The sequence below is a fragment of the Brassica oleracea genome, chromosome C2 (genome assembly GCF_000695525.1).
Source record: "Brassica oleracea var. oleracea cultivar TO1000 chromosome C2, BOL, whole genome shotgun sequence".
Lineage (NCBI taxonomy): Eukaryota > Viridiplantae > Streptophyta > Magnoliopsida > Brassicales > Brassicaceae > Brassica > Brassica oleracea.
In genome coordinates, this window is record NC_027749.1 from 2,520,632 (window position 1) to 2,539,531 (window position 18,900).

The 18,900-nt window shown below is 37.0% G+C and overlaps 3 protein-coding genes and 1 pseudogene across 3 annotated transcripts; 1 reads left to right on the forward strand and 3 right to left on the reverse strand.

Moving 5' to 3' along the window:
- Window positions 1-3,906: 3,906 nt before the first annotated feature.
- Window positions 3,907-5,108, reverse strand: LOC106324927 (E3 ubiquitin-protein ligase PUB23-like). Its single transcript, XM_013762932.1, has one exon. It carries the CDS (start codon window positions 5,032-5,034, stop codon window positions 4,102-4,104), a length of 933 nt encoding a protein of 310 aa, XP_013618386.1. The 5' UTR covers window positions 5,035-5,108; the 3' UTR covers window positions 3,907-4,101.
- Window positions 5,109-6,064: 956 nt separating this feature from the next.
- Window positions 6,065-10,594, reverse strand: LOC106327420 (ER membrane protein complex subunit 1). The gene is made up of 11 exons (XM_013765566.1): window positions 10,455-10,594; window positions 10,061-10,188; window positions 9,916-9,978; window positions 9,505-9,626; window positions 9,312-9,427; window positions 7,671-9,207; window positions 7,382-7,603; window positions 7,222-7,317; window positions 6,963-7,157; window positions 6,762-6,875; window positions 6,065-6,539 (listed from the first exon to the last, which is right to left on the reverse strand). Exons 1-11 carry the CDS (start codon window positions 10,547-10,549, stop codon window positions 6,279-6,281), a joined length of 2,949 nt encoding a protein of 982 aa, XP_013621020.1. The 5' UTR covers window positions 10,550-10,594; the 3' UTR covers window positions 6,065-6,278.
- Window positions 10,595-11,151: 557 nt separating this feature from the next.
- Window positions 11,152-15,044, reverse strand: LOC106327548 (annotated as a pseudogene).
- A 761-nt stretch (window positions 15,045-15,805) lies between these two features.
- On the forward strand, window positions 15,806-18,668 carry LOC106327549 (ultraviolet-B receptor UVR8). Its single transcript, XM_013765717.1, has 5 exons — window positions 15,806-16,046; window positions 16,146-16,313; window positions 16,988-17,023; window positions 17,117-17,241; window positions 17,330-18,668. The coding sequence occupies exons 1-5, from the start codon at window positions 15,950-15,952 to the stop codon at window positions 18,551-18,553; spliced, it is 1,650 nt and encodes a 549-aa protein (XP_013621171.1). The 5' UTR covers window positions 15,806-15,949; the 3' UTR covers window positions 18,554-18,668.
- The last annotated feature ends 232 nt before the right edge of the window (window positions 18,669-18,900 follow it).

Sequence of the window (18,900 nt, forward strand, 5' to 3'; positions counted from 1 at the left end):
AATCGAACCTTACCAAATAAAAAACAAAATCGAAACTAGATCAAATTTCATAAATCAGGTATATTTCTATATATCATGTATTCTATACTTTTCTGAAACTAAAATATCAAAAACAAACGAGAACAGAACCAAAATCAATAAATATCTCAATTTGAAATTTAATTTACAAATCTAAAATATTAAATAAACTTAGTTTTACAGTAACAAATATCATAAACTTATTATTTATAAACTGAACTATCCAAAATGAATTATATGAATACCATTTCCCTAAATTATTTAAAATTATATAAACTACCTGATAATTTATCCAAAAAACTTAAATCACCTGTTTTTTTTCCTGGCAAAAAACAATTTATCAATAAAATTTACTCAAATTAACCAAAATAATCTGAAACGTCCGTAGCCGAAAGAGACCCGATTTTGTTTTTGATATTAGTTGGTTCTCCACTTTGTTGTCCAAACTGAACCAAAAAACAAAATATTTGAACGAGAAATGAATCAAATTTTATAAATAACCGAACATATCTTATATCTGTAGAATTAAAAAATAAAATAAAATAAACCAAAACAATTCCAAAAAAAAATTATAAAAAAATTTGAATTTTAAAAAAGTATAATTCAAAAACATAAAAAATATGTTTTTTATTTACATAATTATTTATTATATATATATCAAGAACAAGGATATAAGAGTCTTTTGTCACTTATTGAAAATATATTTTTAAAAATGCCCCTTTAGTGATGGTAAAGATCAATAATGGTACAATTAATGTGGTAAACATGAAATTTCACCTATTATCTATTTAAAGTTAATATTTTCTTTTATTATGTCAAATTGAACTAAGAATAATAAGAAGATATATATATATATATATATATATTATCATATTATTCTGAATTGTTTTTTGCTAATTTTGTATTCTTTGAAAAAATAGAATAATGAAAGATATTGTCATTTTAATTCCAAACTAAAAATGTTTATTAAAAATAAGGGCACTCGCACCGGTTGAAATTCATCAGTCTCTAACAAATTTAAAAATATTAAAAGCTGAAAAAGAAGAAAGGGAAAGGATAAAAAAAGAGAGCAAGAGTGGTACATGTGGGAAGAGCTTTCATACATTTCTAAAGAATCGGTGAATACATGTGGTATCATTTTACAGGTTTTTATTTTTATTATTAACTTCTCGCCCGTAGGGCGGGCTGATCCTAGTGTTTAATAAAAACATTCATATATAGTTTTTATTAAAAGATTTTCAAGTTTTTTTTAATAAACACTATTTACGTATAGTTTTATCAGATCTATAAAAAAAATTTGTTGTAAACAGATCTATAAAGTTTATAAATTAGACCAAAAATAATGTTTATATAGAAAATGCAAGTCTTACGTTTACGTCCATAGGCAATTTGATGTTAAATTTGAGGTTAAGTACTTCACATTTGTTTAAAATAAATACATAATTCGTATGCTTTAAATCTATTACGGTTTTGACCCCCCCAAAAATATATGTTACGGTTAATGGGTTGTATTGGCCATATTTCTATCGGACGGTATTTTGTAGCTTTGGATAGGCCCGGACATAAAATCCGGAACCTGAAATCCGAACCGAACCCGACCTGTTATCCGATCCGAAACATAAAAATATCCGAACGGGTTTTGAAGGGTGGTACAAAAAATATCCGAACCCGAAGTGTTATTAACCGAACCCGAATGGGTAACCCAAAAAATCTGAAATTAATAGTCAATATAAATATTTTGAAATATATATAAGTATTCCAATTATTAAATTCAATATTTGTGGTAATATTATATATAATAATAAATATTAAAATTCTAATAAATGTTTTAAGTACACAATTAATTATAAATAAGTATTTTATAATTTGCTCATTGAAATAAAAAGTCTACTCTCTATAAGACAATACATATTTTTAACAAATGATGTTTGTTTTCATGCTTGATTTAACATTTTATTGGTATTTTATCAATTTTATATATAATAGATTAATTTTTATTTAATTTAGATGTTTTTCTTTATGTTTTACTTCAAAAATTTTGTTTTTTACTTTGGTTATATCCAAACTGAACCGATATAATCCGAATCCGTACGATATATGATTACTTTATGGGTTTTATGATGCAATACAATTTTGAACCGAACCCGAAGTGTTATTATCCGAACCCGATCCGTACTAATAAAATTTTAGTATGGGACCTAGAAGCGTAAACCCAAAAAACCCGATCTGAATGCCAATGGGTACCCGAACGTCCATACCTAGCTTTGGAGACTGTGTTAAGTTAAAGGTAAGTGATATGGTATAATATATATTACCAACTCACTAAGCGGTATAATTAGTCGCAAACCAAATTATCGTTCAAATAAACTGGCTGGTGTGGTTGGTCATAATTATACTATTGGTACGTACGTGGTATTGAAATGTTAAATATGTCGTCATTACTTGCCATGACCCTGGCGAGATCAGTAAAAAGGGAGTAACGCTAGCTTATTTTTTTGGTAAATTTACTCTACCCTAGTTAATTTGTAGATTTAAAATTTGTACCGGCAGTGGAAGCTCTCTTAGTCTAGTGGTTTGACTAAGGATTCATTAATGTTTCTACATCCGAAAGTATAGGTTCAAAATCCCAAAAAACGCAAATTATGCATATTATGGAGAAAAATGATTATAAAAGGTCTTAATCATAGTGCATGGCATATCATCGAACATGGATTTCATACGGCGGCTCGGAATGATGCAGTCAGACGTGTATTCTCATCTGGTGGTAGAATTGTCAGTTGTAGGATCGTCTATGTAATATTTTTCAGTATTGTAATAACATAATTAATCAAATGATTAAAAAAAAAATTGTATAGGTATGTGTATATATATACATCATAATACGCGAACGTGTACTAGGTCAAACAATGTAGGCGTACATTACGTATGTCAAGTTTTACTTTTTGTTGTACGTTCATTTGCATCGATTCTAATTTTATTGGTAGACCAATAAGTAGTCCATTTTTTCTGGATACTTAGGGCAAGAAATTATATTTGATTCGTATTATAGCTTCTACCATTTTAAATTTTTTATTGTTGATTATAGAGTTTTTAGACCTGAAACTTCTTTTTTTTTAATGAATGAAAATTTTATATTCATAACAAAAGAAAACTTTTTTACAAAGAATGCATCATTGTGTAGAAGTCTATCAACTATTCCAAGGATTGTATGGTAAACGACTTGAACCTGAAACATTAAAAATAAAAATATTATATGTACGTTTTAATAAAGGTGTTATGTATAGTATCGGAATTATTATATATATGAAATGACCTGAACATGTTCTCGTCTCCGTGGACGTGTCTCTCAGCTAATAAACAGAGACCACCACATATGTTAATGCCAAATAGTTAGTCGGAAAATGACCAATCCATGAATAGGAAACAACACATGAGTTTCCTTGTTTCTAAAGTATTTTTCTCTTTCATTGTAAGATGAAACTTTATCAGACCAGAAGCATATGATTACTTCATTAATCTATACCTCCCGCCTAAGAAGATATGATTGAATACAAGGATGCTTGTACGTGCAAATACCATTCTAGCTAGCTAAAGTTATAGTGTTCCATAAAAAACTAGCTAAAGTTATAAAGCTATGAAATCACCATTTCGCATGTTATCAATCAGATTCACCATCTACACTATACATATTGAAATATCTAAAGGTAATGCTCGTTTCTGTTTTACTCTTCACTACTAACCTTTTACTTTAACAAAAAGAAAAGAATTTAGAATAAGCAAAATATAAAATGCGTTTAATCATCCAATGATGCATGCAATCAAACATAGTTTCTTTGTCAGAAATAAGATTTTGGGTCGTTCAGCATATCTATCATTTGGAAAAATAAATCGATTTTAAATAAATTTATTTTAGGAAGAACGAGTAATAATAGTACATAACATAAGATATACACATGGATAGGGGGAGACAGAGACGAAGGCCCACACTTCTTTAACAGAAGAACAACAAGCCCGTGACCCCAAACTAGCTTTCAGATTTATTTTTTTATCTGACATAATCTCAGCCGTTGGATTTTATTTTTCCTATGTCCCATTCTGACTCAGATCCAACCGTCCATATTCCTCAAGGGTCTTCAATAGGTGGGCCCCTTTTCTTCTCCCTCTCGCCGTACACTCTCCTTCCAGCGCCAGCGCCACCGCCCTCGCCACTTCCTCCGCCGGCGCCACCATAATCTCTTCGCCGGAAAATGCTCCTCCTCTTCCGTAAACAACGGCGAGTATGCTTATGGCGTACTCTCTCCCCCTCCCGGCCAACCTCGCCATCACCGCCACCATCGCCGGCACCGTCATCGCGTGAGCACGAACCTCCGCCGCGCCTTCCGCCGTCGTGCACATGAGCTCGAGCGCAGCTAAGGCGCGTTCCACCGCAGAGTTCTCCAGCCCCGCCGCGGTTTCCACCATCGCTCTGGCGGCTCCGGCCTCGACCGCCACGCGGCGGTTGCATTCGGCGAGGCAGAGCGCGAGGAGGATCTTGGTAACGTATTTGGCGGTTACGATCCTGTTGCTACGAAGGCAAGAGACGAGGCCTCGCATGAGACCCGGAGGACAAGTCGGATCAGACGGCGGGTCGGGCACGACGACCCGCTCGAGTAGCTGAAGAGCGAGGAGCTTGTCCGATTCGGAGACTGACGCGAGGTGAAGCTCAGCGATCTGGTAGGTTTCTTGGAGAGTGGTGGCGACCGGAAGAGGCGGAGGACGAGCAGGAGCAGGAGGAGGAGGAGCTGTGGATGGAGTTTGATCAAGATGGTGAGGGAAGCGCCATTGAGTGAAGCTTTGAGAAGTGGAGGTCGAGGAGGATGAAGAGGACGAGGTGGTGGCGGTGTTTGGCTTACGGCGAGGTTGTTGGTGAGGAGAGGTAGGACTGAGGACGGATTGTGTGCAGCGGCGGAAGAAGCCGCATGAGAAGAGAGGACGCGGTGGCGCGTTGGGTTTTGGTTTCTGTTTTGCTCTCATCATCGCTGGAGATTTGGGGAACTTAAGTGAAGTGAAAATGAAGTGAAGCGAACGTCTGTCTTTAAATAGTAAGAAAATAATTGATTCGCACCAAATTTGTCAGGCGTTAACACTTGTACCCGCCCTGAGATTATAACTCGTAGGGGCAAATTTCTAAAATAGCACATTTCTAAGTTTATATCACAAAAATAGCACTCAAAAACTAAAATGACCAAAATAGCACATTTCTAAGTTTATCTTTTAAAAATTTTAATTTATTTTATTTTTCAAAATTTGAAATCTTATCCCCAAAACCTCATTTCTCAACTCTAAACCCTAAACTCTAAACCCTAAACCCTAAAATCTAAATCTTAAACCCTAAACTCTAAACCCTAAACTTTAAACCCTAAATCATAAACCCCACCTTTTAACTCTAAACCCTAAGTTTGTGACTTTTGATAAAACATTAAATGTTATTTTTGTGACTTTTGACCTTAAGCTAGTTTGCTAACAAAAACTTGATTTAATGTCATTTTTGTCTTTTTCTCTTATTAAAGCCGTAAAATGTAACACTATCATAATCATGTGATGTCATGTGCGCGTGTGTATATGGGAACATTGTCCAATAAAATATAAGATGACGAATCTTAGATTGTGAATAGAGCTTAGAGCATGACTAAGACATGGACAGTTTCATAGGTAAGTATTTTTGTTTTTGTTATTTTTTTTTATCTGATTAAAAAACAATATATATATATATATTAAAAAACGCACCAATCGTAGGCTGTCACGTGTCAATGAAGCCCGTGAACAGTGCAAAAATTGAAAAAAGATCAATTTTTATTGTGTGGTTTGTGAACGGTTTTTACAAAAAAATGGGATCCATACCACTAAAAACCTTCTGATATCCCCCGATAATCCTGGTCTAAGGGGGTGTTCAAAAAAAGAAAGAATAGAGCTTAGGGTAACGATTAAACTATTTAAAGACAGGTTTTAGTTCTAAAAATCATTAGCTGAAGAAGACAAAAGCAGCTGGTTTGGTCTTAAACCAATCTGCAAAAACAAAGAGGCTTCTATAAACTTCAAAATTTCAGAAGGTTCAGCTCAAAACTCATGAATGTGACAAAGGTCACAAGTAAGAGTCTGTAAAGTATTCAGTTTCCAAAGCCTAACATCAAGATTTTTTCTCTCTTTCTAGGAATGCCAACACAAACATTCTACAGCTGTGAAAAAACAAAGAGGGTTTTAAACACCTTTAAAGGATCCAATCACCTCCATTTTTCACTTAGCTCCTTTTTCTCTGAAATGACCCAGGTGATGTATATGGCTGCAACAAGTGCTACAATCGTGATCAAGAGAAGCGCGTAGCTGAAATCATCGGTCAGCGAGTCGTAGGTCTTTGAAGGAGCAAGCCTTGTGTAGAAGAGATCCACTCCGTAGGCAAAGACGTGTGTTGTTGACTCTAGCTTGGCCGGAGCTGTTACAATACCTCTTAGACCTTCTACTTTGAGAGAGTGTGTGATGTATGACTGTTAAATACGACAAAGCGCATTAGAATCAAACCAGGGAGCTGCTTGCAGTAGGCAAAGACGTGTGTTGTTGACTCTAGCTTGGCCGGAGCTGTTACAATACCTCTTAGACCTTCTACTTTGAGAGAGTGTGTGATGTATGACTGTTAAATACGACAAAGCGCATTAGAATCAAACCAGGGAGCTGCTTGCACACTCCTAACAGAAATATTATGAGTGAACCTGAGGAATGATGGGTAATGAATCCGTGAGAGGGATGATTCCTTCTTCTTTCTCGGCTTGCGAGGGGTTTAGTGTCCGGCGTGGATCCACAAATCGTTTGTCAAGTGCCAATATCTAATCTCATTCATTAAAACAGTTTTGAGTATCAGCTTTCCAATCCATGGAGGTATCTATACATATATGATGTGTAATCTTACAAACCTGATCTCCGATGGTGCCAATGAGAAGCTGCTTCGATGTTATTCCCTTTGCTGTTGATGTCACCGCGATGGTTTTCACGGACTGAGCAAAGAAGTATGACTGCGATTTTGTGAACATCTCTGGTCTAGAGTATGACGAGATTGGTGCTGTTAGATTGTGTTTTCCCAGAACGAGTTTCCAGACATTCTTGTTCTCCTGCAAATTAATGTTAGAACACTAACATCAACTGATAAAAATGTTTTGGGTAATGAAGTCATACCGCCCGAGACTGATCATAGATCTCGACGACCGTAACCTCGTACTTGTGAGCTCGAAGATTGAAGTAGTGGTAAACAACCCAATTCTCACTAAATACCTGCAAACAATTTTCAAAGGTTTAAGAAAGTTGCATCGACTCATGCAATAGTGTGACAACTTACAGCATGAACTGGCCCTTGGCAGCCTTGATGTGACAAACGGTGCAGTATACGCCCTGTGATGGTGTCAATGAGGTATACCACAAGTGCTGACTCCTCCGGTGTAACTGAACCAATCTCACCAGCGCCTTTTGGAGACACGGTGGCCACAAACAGCAAGTTTCTTGATACGTATTTATACAACAGGTCTTGGTCTGTGCTTACTTTGGCTTGTGTATGAACAACCTGGGAATACAATCATGTCATATTTAATAAGTAATACGTTTAATGATAAGAAAACCAATATTCATACCTCATTTGGTTTCCGTGTTAGTGTTGAAATAATTTTCTCTGATTCCGAAGGAAACACAACAGTCCAAAGCTCCTTGGTGGTAAAGCAGTACTCATCTGCAGTCTCGCCAGCGCAACTGCTCTTCATTCCGTGTCCTCTGATAATACCATCATCGCCCTCAACAGTGTACCAATATACATTTTGAAACTCGCGTTGAAAGATGCTTAGAGCCTCTGAAGTTTTCGGGTACAAGTGGACATGCCCCTCGGTATCAGCTATCAGATGTAAACGCTGTTCCGTTGAATCGGTAAACGGAAGAGGCATAACTCGCACAACGGAGTGACCAATATCTGATGAGCTAATCTCCTTCCCTGTGTAGACATCTACAAATGAAAGCACACCGGGGGCACTTGAATCTGATCCGCACCTGCCAACTACAAGAACAGAGGGATTCTCGTCCATGGCGTGATGATGAGGGACCTGCCACTGATAAAGGTTGATACCACTGGGGCGTTCACAGGCTTCTGATTTGGTCGGAGAGTTTAGCAGCATAGACCAGACAATCCTCCCATCTCCTGTGTGCAGAGCAAAGAGTTTCCCAGCTCGTGTAAGTGCTATGAATAATTTACGAAAGCCGTTATGGTCACGGGTAAGTTTGCTCCTCCCGGAACTCTTCATCCTCATTTCTTGAATTGCTGCCACGTCCTCTAGGCTTGCTAGCAACAAGGATCCCTTGAGCTTCAGCATGTGTCCCTTAAGCCAATCTACGAGAGTGTGTTCCACTTTCGCCACTGATACACCATCCTTCTCCACAGGGAGTTCCGCCGTTGTAACATCAGTCACTGAAGCCAGGCCTTCTTCCCTGCTCCAAACGATCGCCCCTTGCTGCAGTAACAAGAGTGAGTGATCCTCCATCACGATAAGCGCCCTAAATCCATTACTCCTATCCGTCTTGATATAGTTGTTTATGAAAACTTTATGCACACGCCCTCTATGCTGATCCATTTCGATGCTCTCTCTAAGCAACACAGTATCCAAGTCATCCACAAGTTTCACCATGAGGTGAATCTTGCTCCCTTCATGATGAGCTGAGGCAAAGGCCACCTGATCGTCTGCAACTGGAAGCGAATCACTCATGGCTGTTTCATCAGATAATGAGTCTACCACCTCCAGCTTTCCTTCGCCACCAACCCTCACAAATATAGTGCGTTTATTGACTTTTACAGCAAGCATATTGCTTAGAAGAGGTGATAAAATCTCAGCGTTTCCAGAATTTTTAACAAGATCTGAAATAGGGGTCTTCTGGAAATTAATATCTCCATCTAAGAAACCGATAGTAACCAAAATTGACCTCGTTGAATCAAGAACAACAACTTTATCGCTTGAAACTGACGAAATCGCGCCAGAGAATCCACCAGGGAACACCATGCTCTTTTGTGCCACTACCTCTCCAGTTTTGGAATCAATCTGGTAAACAACAGCCTCAGATGAATGAAGGAATCCAAGAACATAAATTATACTGCTTTCAGGAGGTTGAAGAACCCGCTGAACTTCAAACCTGCGACAGGTACACCATGAAGCACAGCGAGAGTAAGTATAAATAATAGCCAAAAGCATTATAACATGCAACCTCATTGAAATATAAAGTGAAGGCTGTCATACCCTTCCGCTGTGAAATCCTTTTTCCAGAGGACCTCACCATCTACAGCAGAAACAGCATGAAGGTACCCACCACCGAAAGCAAGAATAGGGTAGTCCTTGTCAACCTTCAAATTTATCTGCAAAAAAACAGCTCTAATTCATAAACAAGAAACCAAAGATATGATGACACAATTTCTAGGCTTGTTTTACTAACCGGCACTGATAACAGTGACTTTGAACTCTGTGCACTATGCAGGGACGTTTCCCACACCATCTGACCATCAGGTAGGTTCCAGGCTCTTAACATACTTCCTTGTGACGAAAGGGTGATAACATCTGTAATAATTTGAACCCAACAAAAACAGAGTTCAAGACTATAGCAAGTGAAAGCAAATAGTAATGCTCAAGAAATCGTCAGGCGGTGGTTATGCGCTTTATTGAATATTAATATTTAGTCGGCCGTCTAAACCGATTTTTCGAACGCCTACACCTAATTTCAAAATATCAGTTTGAAAAATCATTTCTTTTAGACCCGATTTGCTGCGCCGCCTAGACCGATTTTTAGAACATTGGGTATACATCCAGAAATAGTTGAACACCACATGCAAATGAAGATGATTCCTACATTTTCCCAAGGCAATGTCAACGCCATCGATAGCATCATTTGTTCCAAGAACATGCCTCCAAACTGCATCAAACCATGTGGAGAAAATGAGTAAGAAAGAAGGAAGCAAAACGAGAGAGAGCTGTGAGAATAAGAGTGTTCTTACACATCTCTCCATGCCTAAGATCAAGAGAAGCAACAACATTCTCCTCGGTAGAGACGATAACACGCTTCCTCCCAGTCTTCTGAGTGTGGAACACTGCGTGCTTCACTTTCCCTATGTACCGTTGGTGCCTACGCAATACAACAAAATTTGGTTCTCCTCTCAATCAAACACTTAAAAACGAAATCAACATCCAGTAAGCTTGACCCCGATCGAATCTCAAACTCACTAGTGATCGGTGAATCAATCAATTCTCAGCTAATCAGATCTATCTAACATACTAAATCACAGGTTAATTTGATTGGCGCGAAAGCTATAGTTCGACTTAGTAGAAGTACGTTTTCGAAAACTTCTGAGCTGATTTTACTCGAATTCGGATGAGGAAGAGAAGAGTTACCAATCCATGAGGCCGACTTGATCTTCATAGAGGGAGAAAGATACGACTGCAGATGATAAGAATACGAGGAGGAGGAGAGAAACTCTGATCGCCATAGCCGTATGACGAGTGCTTACTAATTTTTCTTCTGGTAGTGGTACTCAGCAGATCTGAAAAGGGGGGAGAGCTTTCAGAAGCGGTTCGGTACGGTTTAGTAATTTCGGTTCGGTTCAGTAATTTCGATTTGGTTCGGTTTGGCTTTTGCTTTTGGATAAGTGAAATAGATTTTAATTTTAGGGCAAATCTCATAAATGATGATACTATTAGTTTTTGTCGTTAAAAATAAAATTTACTAATCAGTAAAAACACTAAAATATTTGACGTCATAAACTCTAAATTTTAATCACATCTTCTAAATAAGAAATCTTAAACTCTAGCTAGTCACTAAGCCTTAAATCTAAATATAAGAGTATAATCATTTTTACATTTTAATAAAAACTATTTTGGAGGTTTTTTTTACTGTGTGTTAATTTTTGAACAAAAACTTGATTAAGTGTTATTGAAAGATATATCTCTTGATTTTATTGTATGTATATAAAGTTATAAACAAACAAACACTCTAACAATAAACATACAGCTATGTTCTGATGACTATGAACATACGGATAAATTTTAGTATTTATTCGTTTAATTTTATTTGATACGGATACAAATGTCTCACACTTTGTCGCTAGTTAATTATCTGCATCACTTTTACATTTACCATAACCTTTGCTACACCAAACAAAATACAGAACATTGAGAAGAGACAAAGCCGCCACGAGCCAGTAGTAATAGTCCAAGTGTCCCTCGTCTATATCCTCTGTGATCCAGCTCCGACAGGTGGCGATGTCTACTACGGTGATGATCCAGGACGAGACGATGCTTGAAGCGGCCAAGCCGAGGCCGGAGAGTGTGGTGGCAACGCTTGACATGGACTTGGGAAGCTCAGAGTATAAGAACTCGTTCTGTGCTATGGCCAGAAATGCCTCTGAAATGCCTCCTAATATCATGTACGGCGATAGCCACATTGCCGACAGCATCGTGCCTCCCTCGTCTCTCTAGGGATCAACCATTCAAAAGAAAAACATTCTAGTGATGTTTCAATTCGAAATACAATTTATCGGGTTATATCTAGATCCCGGACGCAAGTAATTGATGCCTGGAGATTGAACCAAATACAATATGGAAAAGAGGAACTCAAATATATTTTTATCAAATATGATAAAATAAATCGAACTATATCTAGATATAGTTTTTTTTTTTTTTTGATAAAGCACTATATGTAAATATATATCAGGTTATGAGATAATTAGCTGAAAAAAGATATAATATACTCTCTCAGTTTTATAAAGTAAGATATTCTGGTTAAATATATATTCTCTCAGTTATACTTTACTTTTAATTTAAAAGATATAACTGGTTATAAATTTAACCGGGTTAATCAATCATAAATAATTAGGTTTGAAATATCAATTTTTTTCCCAAAACATCTTCTCCAAAAATATCAAAACAGTTTATATTTTGAAATATCAAATCTTTTCCAAAACATTTTCTAATAAGTTTAAAGAGTTAAAATTTTAAAGTTTTTATGTTTGGAATTTGACCGATTTTGTTAATTAAAAATAAAAAAATGATAGAGAAGTTAAATTTTGTATACATTTCTCTATAAATATTTGAGCTATAAACCCCAACTGAAGCTTTAAAAAAAAAAAAAAACTAATTAGAACAAAATCTAGAATGAACACTTACAGCTCTTTTTCTTCTAACGTACTCCACGGTCGCGAGAGAGGAAATGCATAGCACCGATACTGAAATCCCAACTCCCATTCTCACCATAACTCCCAATCGAAAGGGCTTCCTTATAATCCAAGAGACTAACGGGACGACAACAATCTCGTAAATAACAAGGAAGAGCACGAAGGAGGTGATCATGAAAACGCTGTAACTTCCCGGAGGAATCTCAAAACCCTGAATGAAAGTGCGACGATCCATGGCACTGGCTTGAAGAACTATGAAGGAGGCTTGGCTAGCTGTGACAAGTGACAATATGATTCCCGTTGAGCAGATGGGTAGGACATTGACGAGAGATTTAAGGTCCTCTACTTGTTGCACCCTACATAGCTTCCATGGACTCCGTGACTTCCCTTCTAAGGTTAGGTCTCGCTTTGGGTCACTTGTGGCGCATGCTTTGTTCAAATACCTATAGTTAGAAAGTAAATCAACAAGAAGATAAAATTTATAGAAAACTGTTACCATTTCTTCAAGATAAAATTTATAGAAAACTGTTACCATTTCTTCATCAAGTTAAGTAAATCTGTATTGTATTTTCAAAAAGATTTTTAACTCTACAAATCTTTTTAGAAAAAAATCGGAGAAAGCTCTTACCATAGTTTTTTTACTTGCACTATCTTTGTTCCTAAATATAAAATGTTTTAGGTAAAAGAATATAATATATAAAGGAAGTTACATATTATCTAAAGTTTTTAAACTATAAATTAAAAATCTTACAAAATAAATTATAAATATGATTAATTAAAAATATTAGAATATCTTATATCTTATTTTATTTTATTTTTTGAACTGCCCCCTTATATACTATATGTTTGGACATCAATTTTTTTAAAAAAATATCCTATATTGGAAGAAGTAAAGGGTAAATTAATAAACCTCAATTTCTGGCTAGGAATTGAACATGAAGATCCTGTTTCATGATAGTACGATATAATATGCTCCTCCGATGACAAATCAACGTGTCGGTTTCTAAATGCAGCAACGAGAACCTGGAGAAGTCCAGAAACGAGACCGGGCTCACACTTAAGCTTGACATAAAACGGAGAAGCCACGAAGATCAGGCAACCGATAGAGCCATTGCAACGACAGAGACTCCAAAACCGATCTGCCAACCATACTTTGTCTGAATGAAGACAAGAAACGACTGCGAGAGGAAGTAAGCCAGCATGATGGAGCAGTAGTACCAGTTAAAGAGGGTTTCTAGGGCTGACGTGGCGGTACGTGATGTGGTGTTGAGTTGGAGCTGATCGGCGGCAAAGGCTAAGCAGGAAGACCTGACGCCGCCGGCGCCGATGGAGGTGAGGGTAAAAAAGGAATAGAGTAGAGTCAGTTGGAGTGGTGTGGTTGGTTGACAAACTTCTGTTGATTTGTCGCATTCCGGTTGAATTATTGTTGCCAGCCATAATAATAGCATTCCCTATTTTAGCAATCACGAAAGTAAATCTCTAAAATAAGATAAAATCACTAAATTATTCATAACCTTAGACCCTCATCCTAACTTGATTTCCTATATACTAAACTTTAAACCTGAATCTAAATATAGAATAAATCATTATTTTTACTTTTAATTAATGGTATTTTAGATTTTTTGTGTTATTTTGAAACGAATGTGTTTTATTGATATTCTAGGGTATTTTTATAATATATATCCTCTATGGAAAATATGCAATTATATATTATTTGTTTTATCATCCCTTATAGTAAAATGTTATTGAAAGGACAGTTTTAAAATAAAATATGATAAGATGACAAGATTATTTTCTATTGATCACATGCCACCGCTGTAGAGAGAGGTACGTAACAACTTTTTGAATTATTTGAGAAACGATTAAAAGAAAACATGAGTACGTCGTTGACAAAATAAAAGAGAGTTACATCAAAATGTCAATTGAGATCATTAGTTCGATTTATTCTTTTAGGTAAAACTAGAGTAAAAACACTTCTTGCATGATTACAAAGCCGAATATATGGTACTCAACTAATATCATGCGCTTTGACAATCTTTGTAGTAATATTTTTTAATACAAAATATAAAAATATATTAGAATTTCAGTAGTGGATATCAAAAATCTGAAAAAGTACGTACACTAAACTTTTTCAAAAATTTGATAAACCAGCAATTAAATGCTAATATATTTTGGCGTTTACGCTTAAAACTAAATATTAATAAAGATTAGATATACTTAGAAGACCATCAAGAAAACCTAGCAATGATAATGCAATAACATGCATAAAACGAGTGACCTAAAAGGATAAATAAGATGTGAACACTCTAAAACTCATTGGTAAAATGTAGTTAGAGAAGAAATCAACAAAAAAAGAAACGAATTAAATTATTTGCTTGTCGTTTTCATGGTTTCAGAAATATGTACCAGCAAGCTGGTAGATGATCCAAACCCAATAAGAGGAAAGCGACCCGTGTAAGAATCAGCGACAAAAGCACCAACAAGAGGGAAGAAGTTGGTGGCCGCAGACCAGAGTAAGATGATCTTGGCCGCTTCCGTCGTTGCCATGCCGTACTCCCCCGTCAAGTAGAGTATCATGTTCGGTGCCAATCCGTAGTAAGCTAGTTTCTCTAACGCCTGACTTGCTATTCAAATTAAACCGCTTAACAAAAACATATATATTTCATCCAAATTAAACCTCTCCTTGTATATAAAATATGATAATTGTACCAAGAATACTCGAAATGATCAAAAACTGCGTTTTTTCGGCTGCTGGTGCGTAGCTTTCCCGGCGAGAAGAGCTTCCTGATCCATTTTGTTTTTTTTGTTCTTGTTTTTTTTTTCTTTCAAAATGTTAGTGGTATCAAGAAGGGGTTAAGATGTGCCTATTTATTCACTAAGATGTGAAATCCTTTTTAAACCTCTCAGTTAATTTACTGTGCATTTAATCTCAGTGATTCATATGCATTAATTCCATAGACCTCAGCAAGAGGTCATCATTGGGATTGAGAAGGACTATTCATATAGTACTCTCTCGGTTCCCGAAAGTAAGATTTTCTAAAGTTTTCACGTTTATTAAAAATATAATAAATGTTTACAATTTAGTCTACAATTTATTTTTCAATACATTTTCCAATAAATATCCACCAATTAGATTTAATCAATTCAAATATTCACAATTAATGTTGCTGTCTACAATTTATTTTTCAATACATTTTCCAATAAATATCCACCAATTAGATTTAATCAATTCAAATATTCACAATTAATGTTGCTTAAAAGTATACAAAAGTACTTTAAAAATATAGAAAATCTATTTTTATGAAACAAAAATAAACTCTAGAAAATCTTACTTTCTATTTTCATGAACTGAGGGAGTATTAAATAATCGGACAGAAATATGCTAATCACGTTTATCATTCAGGAAAAAATAGCTAATTAAGGAGAGAAAGCGTGTCTGAGACGGGTCGGGTTCAAATATCATGGGTCGGATAATGATAACGGGCTCAATAAACTATACAAGTCCATTGCCAATAAAACACATAAAAGCTCCTACTACGCAAGCACACTACAGAAGAAGACTGAGCCTGAAGATAACTTTTTGGATAATTGTATTTAGTTTAAAATATTTTAAGAGAAATAAGAAAATGATTATCGGGTGCTGATCGATCGCTGAAGCCTCAGGGGGATTTGAGAAAAGCTAACTTGAGCACGAACCTTATCCACAGAGAAACCTTAATGGAAGACAAAACGACGCCGTTACCGATCTCTGAAGATCTCTCCCGGAAAATCACATCTATCGCCGCCGGCGAAGCGCACACCATCGCTCTAACAGGTAAACCAAAACAATTTCCACAGCTTCATTTAGTTAGTAGATAGAGAGAGGAATGTTTAGCTTCCACAGTTTCCTTTTCTTGATTTGATTATCTTGCAGGCGATGGATGCGTTTACTCGTGGGGAAGAGGAATGTTCGGGCGTATCGGCACGGGGAGAGAGACGGACGCGCTCGTTCCAGCTCGAGTCGGGTTCGAGTTCCCGGATCGATCGGCCGCTCGAATCGTTGGTATTGCTGCTGGTGCTTATCATAGCCTCGCTGTCTCAGGTTGTTTTCTTCTCTTCGTATGTCTCAGTTTTAACATTTTCTTATTAGCATATGTGCTGCTGATCAGAACCAAAAGAGTTTATCTGAGAACTGATGACTGTGAATGATGATGAAAGCATTTATGTGAGATATGATACGAAGAGGCCGGCCCTGAGATTTTGAGGAGGCTATAGACGATTGAATAAAGATTTCAATAGCTTGGAGCCTGAAATGTTTTTGAGAAATTCTCCAGTATTCACAAAAATAGCCCTCAAGTAAGAAAATGACCAAAATAAGTTTTATTAAAAGGTAAAAATGTATTTTTACCCATGGTTAACTAATCTAGACTTGGTTTTAGAGCTAGAGGTGGTGTTTTGGTTATATGGTTTCAAATTTTAAAAAGTAAAAAATAAATATTACAAATTTCAAAATAAAAAAAAGCTATTTTGGACATTTTCTTTTTTGAGGAATATTTTTGCGACAAAAACTTAAAAAATGCTATTTGAGAGAATTGCCCAATGTTTTTCTACAAATTTTGGGGCTCAAGTATATATAGTTTTTTAAAAGAAAATTTGGAGACCTGAGGCTAATATTTCATTCGGCTTGGTCCAGGGCCGGCCTTCATACGAACATAAGCTTGTATTTTATATGATATATGGATATGTAGTGACCATTCTCCTGTAAGGTTTTGGCAGATGATGGCTCGGTTTGGTCTTGGGGCTATAACATTTGTATCCTTTTATCTCAAATGTCTTTGATATGAATTTTTTAGAGTATGCTCTCGTCTCTATATAACGCCTTTAAAATCCTTGACTGGTGAATGGATGGCCAACTTGGTTTTGATGGAGAGAACACCTTGGCTCCACGCTTGATAAGTACTTTCTTTGAACAAGATGTATCTAGTTCTTGTCTTAATGATCCAGATCGAGAAGCTACATCAGATTTCAAGGTATGGTTGTGGAAACGCTTTCTTATTGTTGTGTTTATTTAAGTCAAAAGCCTGAAGCGTACAGCCGTTTTCATTACATTTGGGGTAGGTTTGTGCTGTCAAGGCTGGATCAATGATGTCGCTGGCCATTGATAACGCCGGAGGGCTTTGGATGTGGGGCAACGTTCCGCCACAAGACAGTGGACCTGAGCCTCGTTTGTCTTTCACAAGTGTCCCGGTTCCATTTTTAATACCTGAGTTCCATGGCCGGACTGTTTTGAAGGTAGCATGTGGGGATGAACACGTTGTTGCTCTTGTTGGTTCTAAGGAGATTCAAGAATCTGCGTTGTATTCTTGGGGTAATAACCATCATGGCCAGTTAGGGCTTGGGGATGGAGAGAGCCGTGCAAGGCCTCAGGTCGTCGAGGCGTTTAACCAGAACTCTGATCTTACAGTCTACGACATAGCTTGCGGTGCTCATCACACAGCTCTCCTCACCTACAGGGACGGTACACCGAACGGACCAAGCGTTTGCTGGACGTTCGGGTTTGGAGAAAACGGTCAGCTTGGGCGTGGGAGCACCAAGAGCTCACCGGTTCCAGAGCCAGTTTCAGAGCTCCCGGAACATTCTCACTTAGTTTCCGTAGACTGTGGGTTGTTCCACACGAGCGTGGTGTCGTCCGAGGGATACGTGTGGTCATGGGGGATGGAGAGGGGACTAGGGCTATGCCCCGATGTGAATTTCTCAGAAGTGGAAGCAGGAGACGACAGTGTACCGAGAAAGATAACCGGTGGGTCAAGATTCCGTGACCCGGTTCAGGTTTCTTGCGGGGCTGCGCATACAGTTCTCGTGGCGAACGGTGGTTACAAGCTGTGGTCTTGGGGAAGAGGAAGAAACGGAGTGCTCGGGACGGGCAATGTTATGGACTGTTATGTTCCCACCCCTGTCTTCTGGCCGACGAATGAGCTGAAACAGGACAGTGAAGAAGCACCGAAACCTGATGATGGTGACAAAAGCTCATCAACGGAGGAGATTAAACAGCTACAGACAAAGCTAATGGTGATGGAAAGATACGCAAGCATACTTCATGGATCCATATTTGGAAAGCCTTTCAACGAAGAGGAAGACATTCCGTATTCGTTACGGGTCTCTGGGTACTTCGATATGGGGAAAGAGTGGGGAGAGATGCTGGAGAGTGCTGATAAGAGTCAGCTTATGAGGCTTCAAGCTTTCTATGAGGATATGATTAGTAGGGTTAAGGATAAGGTGTTGCAGAGAAGGATTCAGGAGATTATGAAAGATTGTCTTCAATCATCAGCCCCTAAACACTAGTGTAATATCGCTTGCTGTTGTGCTAAAAATAATAGCGTCACTTGAACTGAAGCAGAGAACATATATACTTAGAAATCATTTTGAATGATTTACTAAAATTTACTTAAGACAGATATAGGTAATGACTCAGATAAGAGATGGTAGATTTTCTATATTAATCTATAAATTACTATGTTTTATAACTCAAAAATCCAAATTCCAAAATACAATAAAATATCTAAAGGAAGTTCTTTAAACTTTTAAACATGGTGGTACAGTTTGAAATAAATACATGGTTAGAAATCAGTTAAAATAGTTGATTACTAAGCGGAAATTATGGATTAAAGAGATTATAACTTTAAAACTAC

Coding starts and splice junctions, on each gene's coding strand:
- LOC106324927 (XM_013762932.1), bottom strand. CDS start 5,034: ATGATGAGAGCAAAACAGAAACCAAAACCCAACGCGCCACCGCGTCCT.
- LOC106327420 (XM_013765566.1), bottom strand. CDS start 10,549: ATGGCGATCAGAGTTTCTCTCCTCCTCCTCGTATTCTTATCATCTGCA. Junction 9,208..9,311: donor AAGGATTTCACAGCGGAAGG/GTATGACAGCCT, acceptor TACCTGTCGCAG/GTTTGAAGTTCAGCGGGTTC. Junction 7,158..7,221: donor TCTATGATCAGTCTCGGGCG/GTATGACTTCAT, acceptor ATTAATTTGCAG/GAGAACAAGAATGTCTGGAA.
- LOC106327549 (XM_013765717.1), top strand. CDS start 15,950: ATGGAAGACAAAACGACGCCGTTACCGATCTCTGAAGATCTCTCCCGG. Junction 16,314..16,987: donor TCATAGCCTCGCTGTCTCAG/GTTGTTTTCTTC, acceptor AGGTTTTGGCAG/ATGATGGCTCGGTTTGGTCT. Junction 17,024..17,116: donor GTCTTGGGGCTATAACATTT/GTATCCTTTTAT, acceptor ACTGGTGAATGG/ATGGCCAACTTGGTTTTGAT.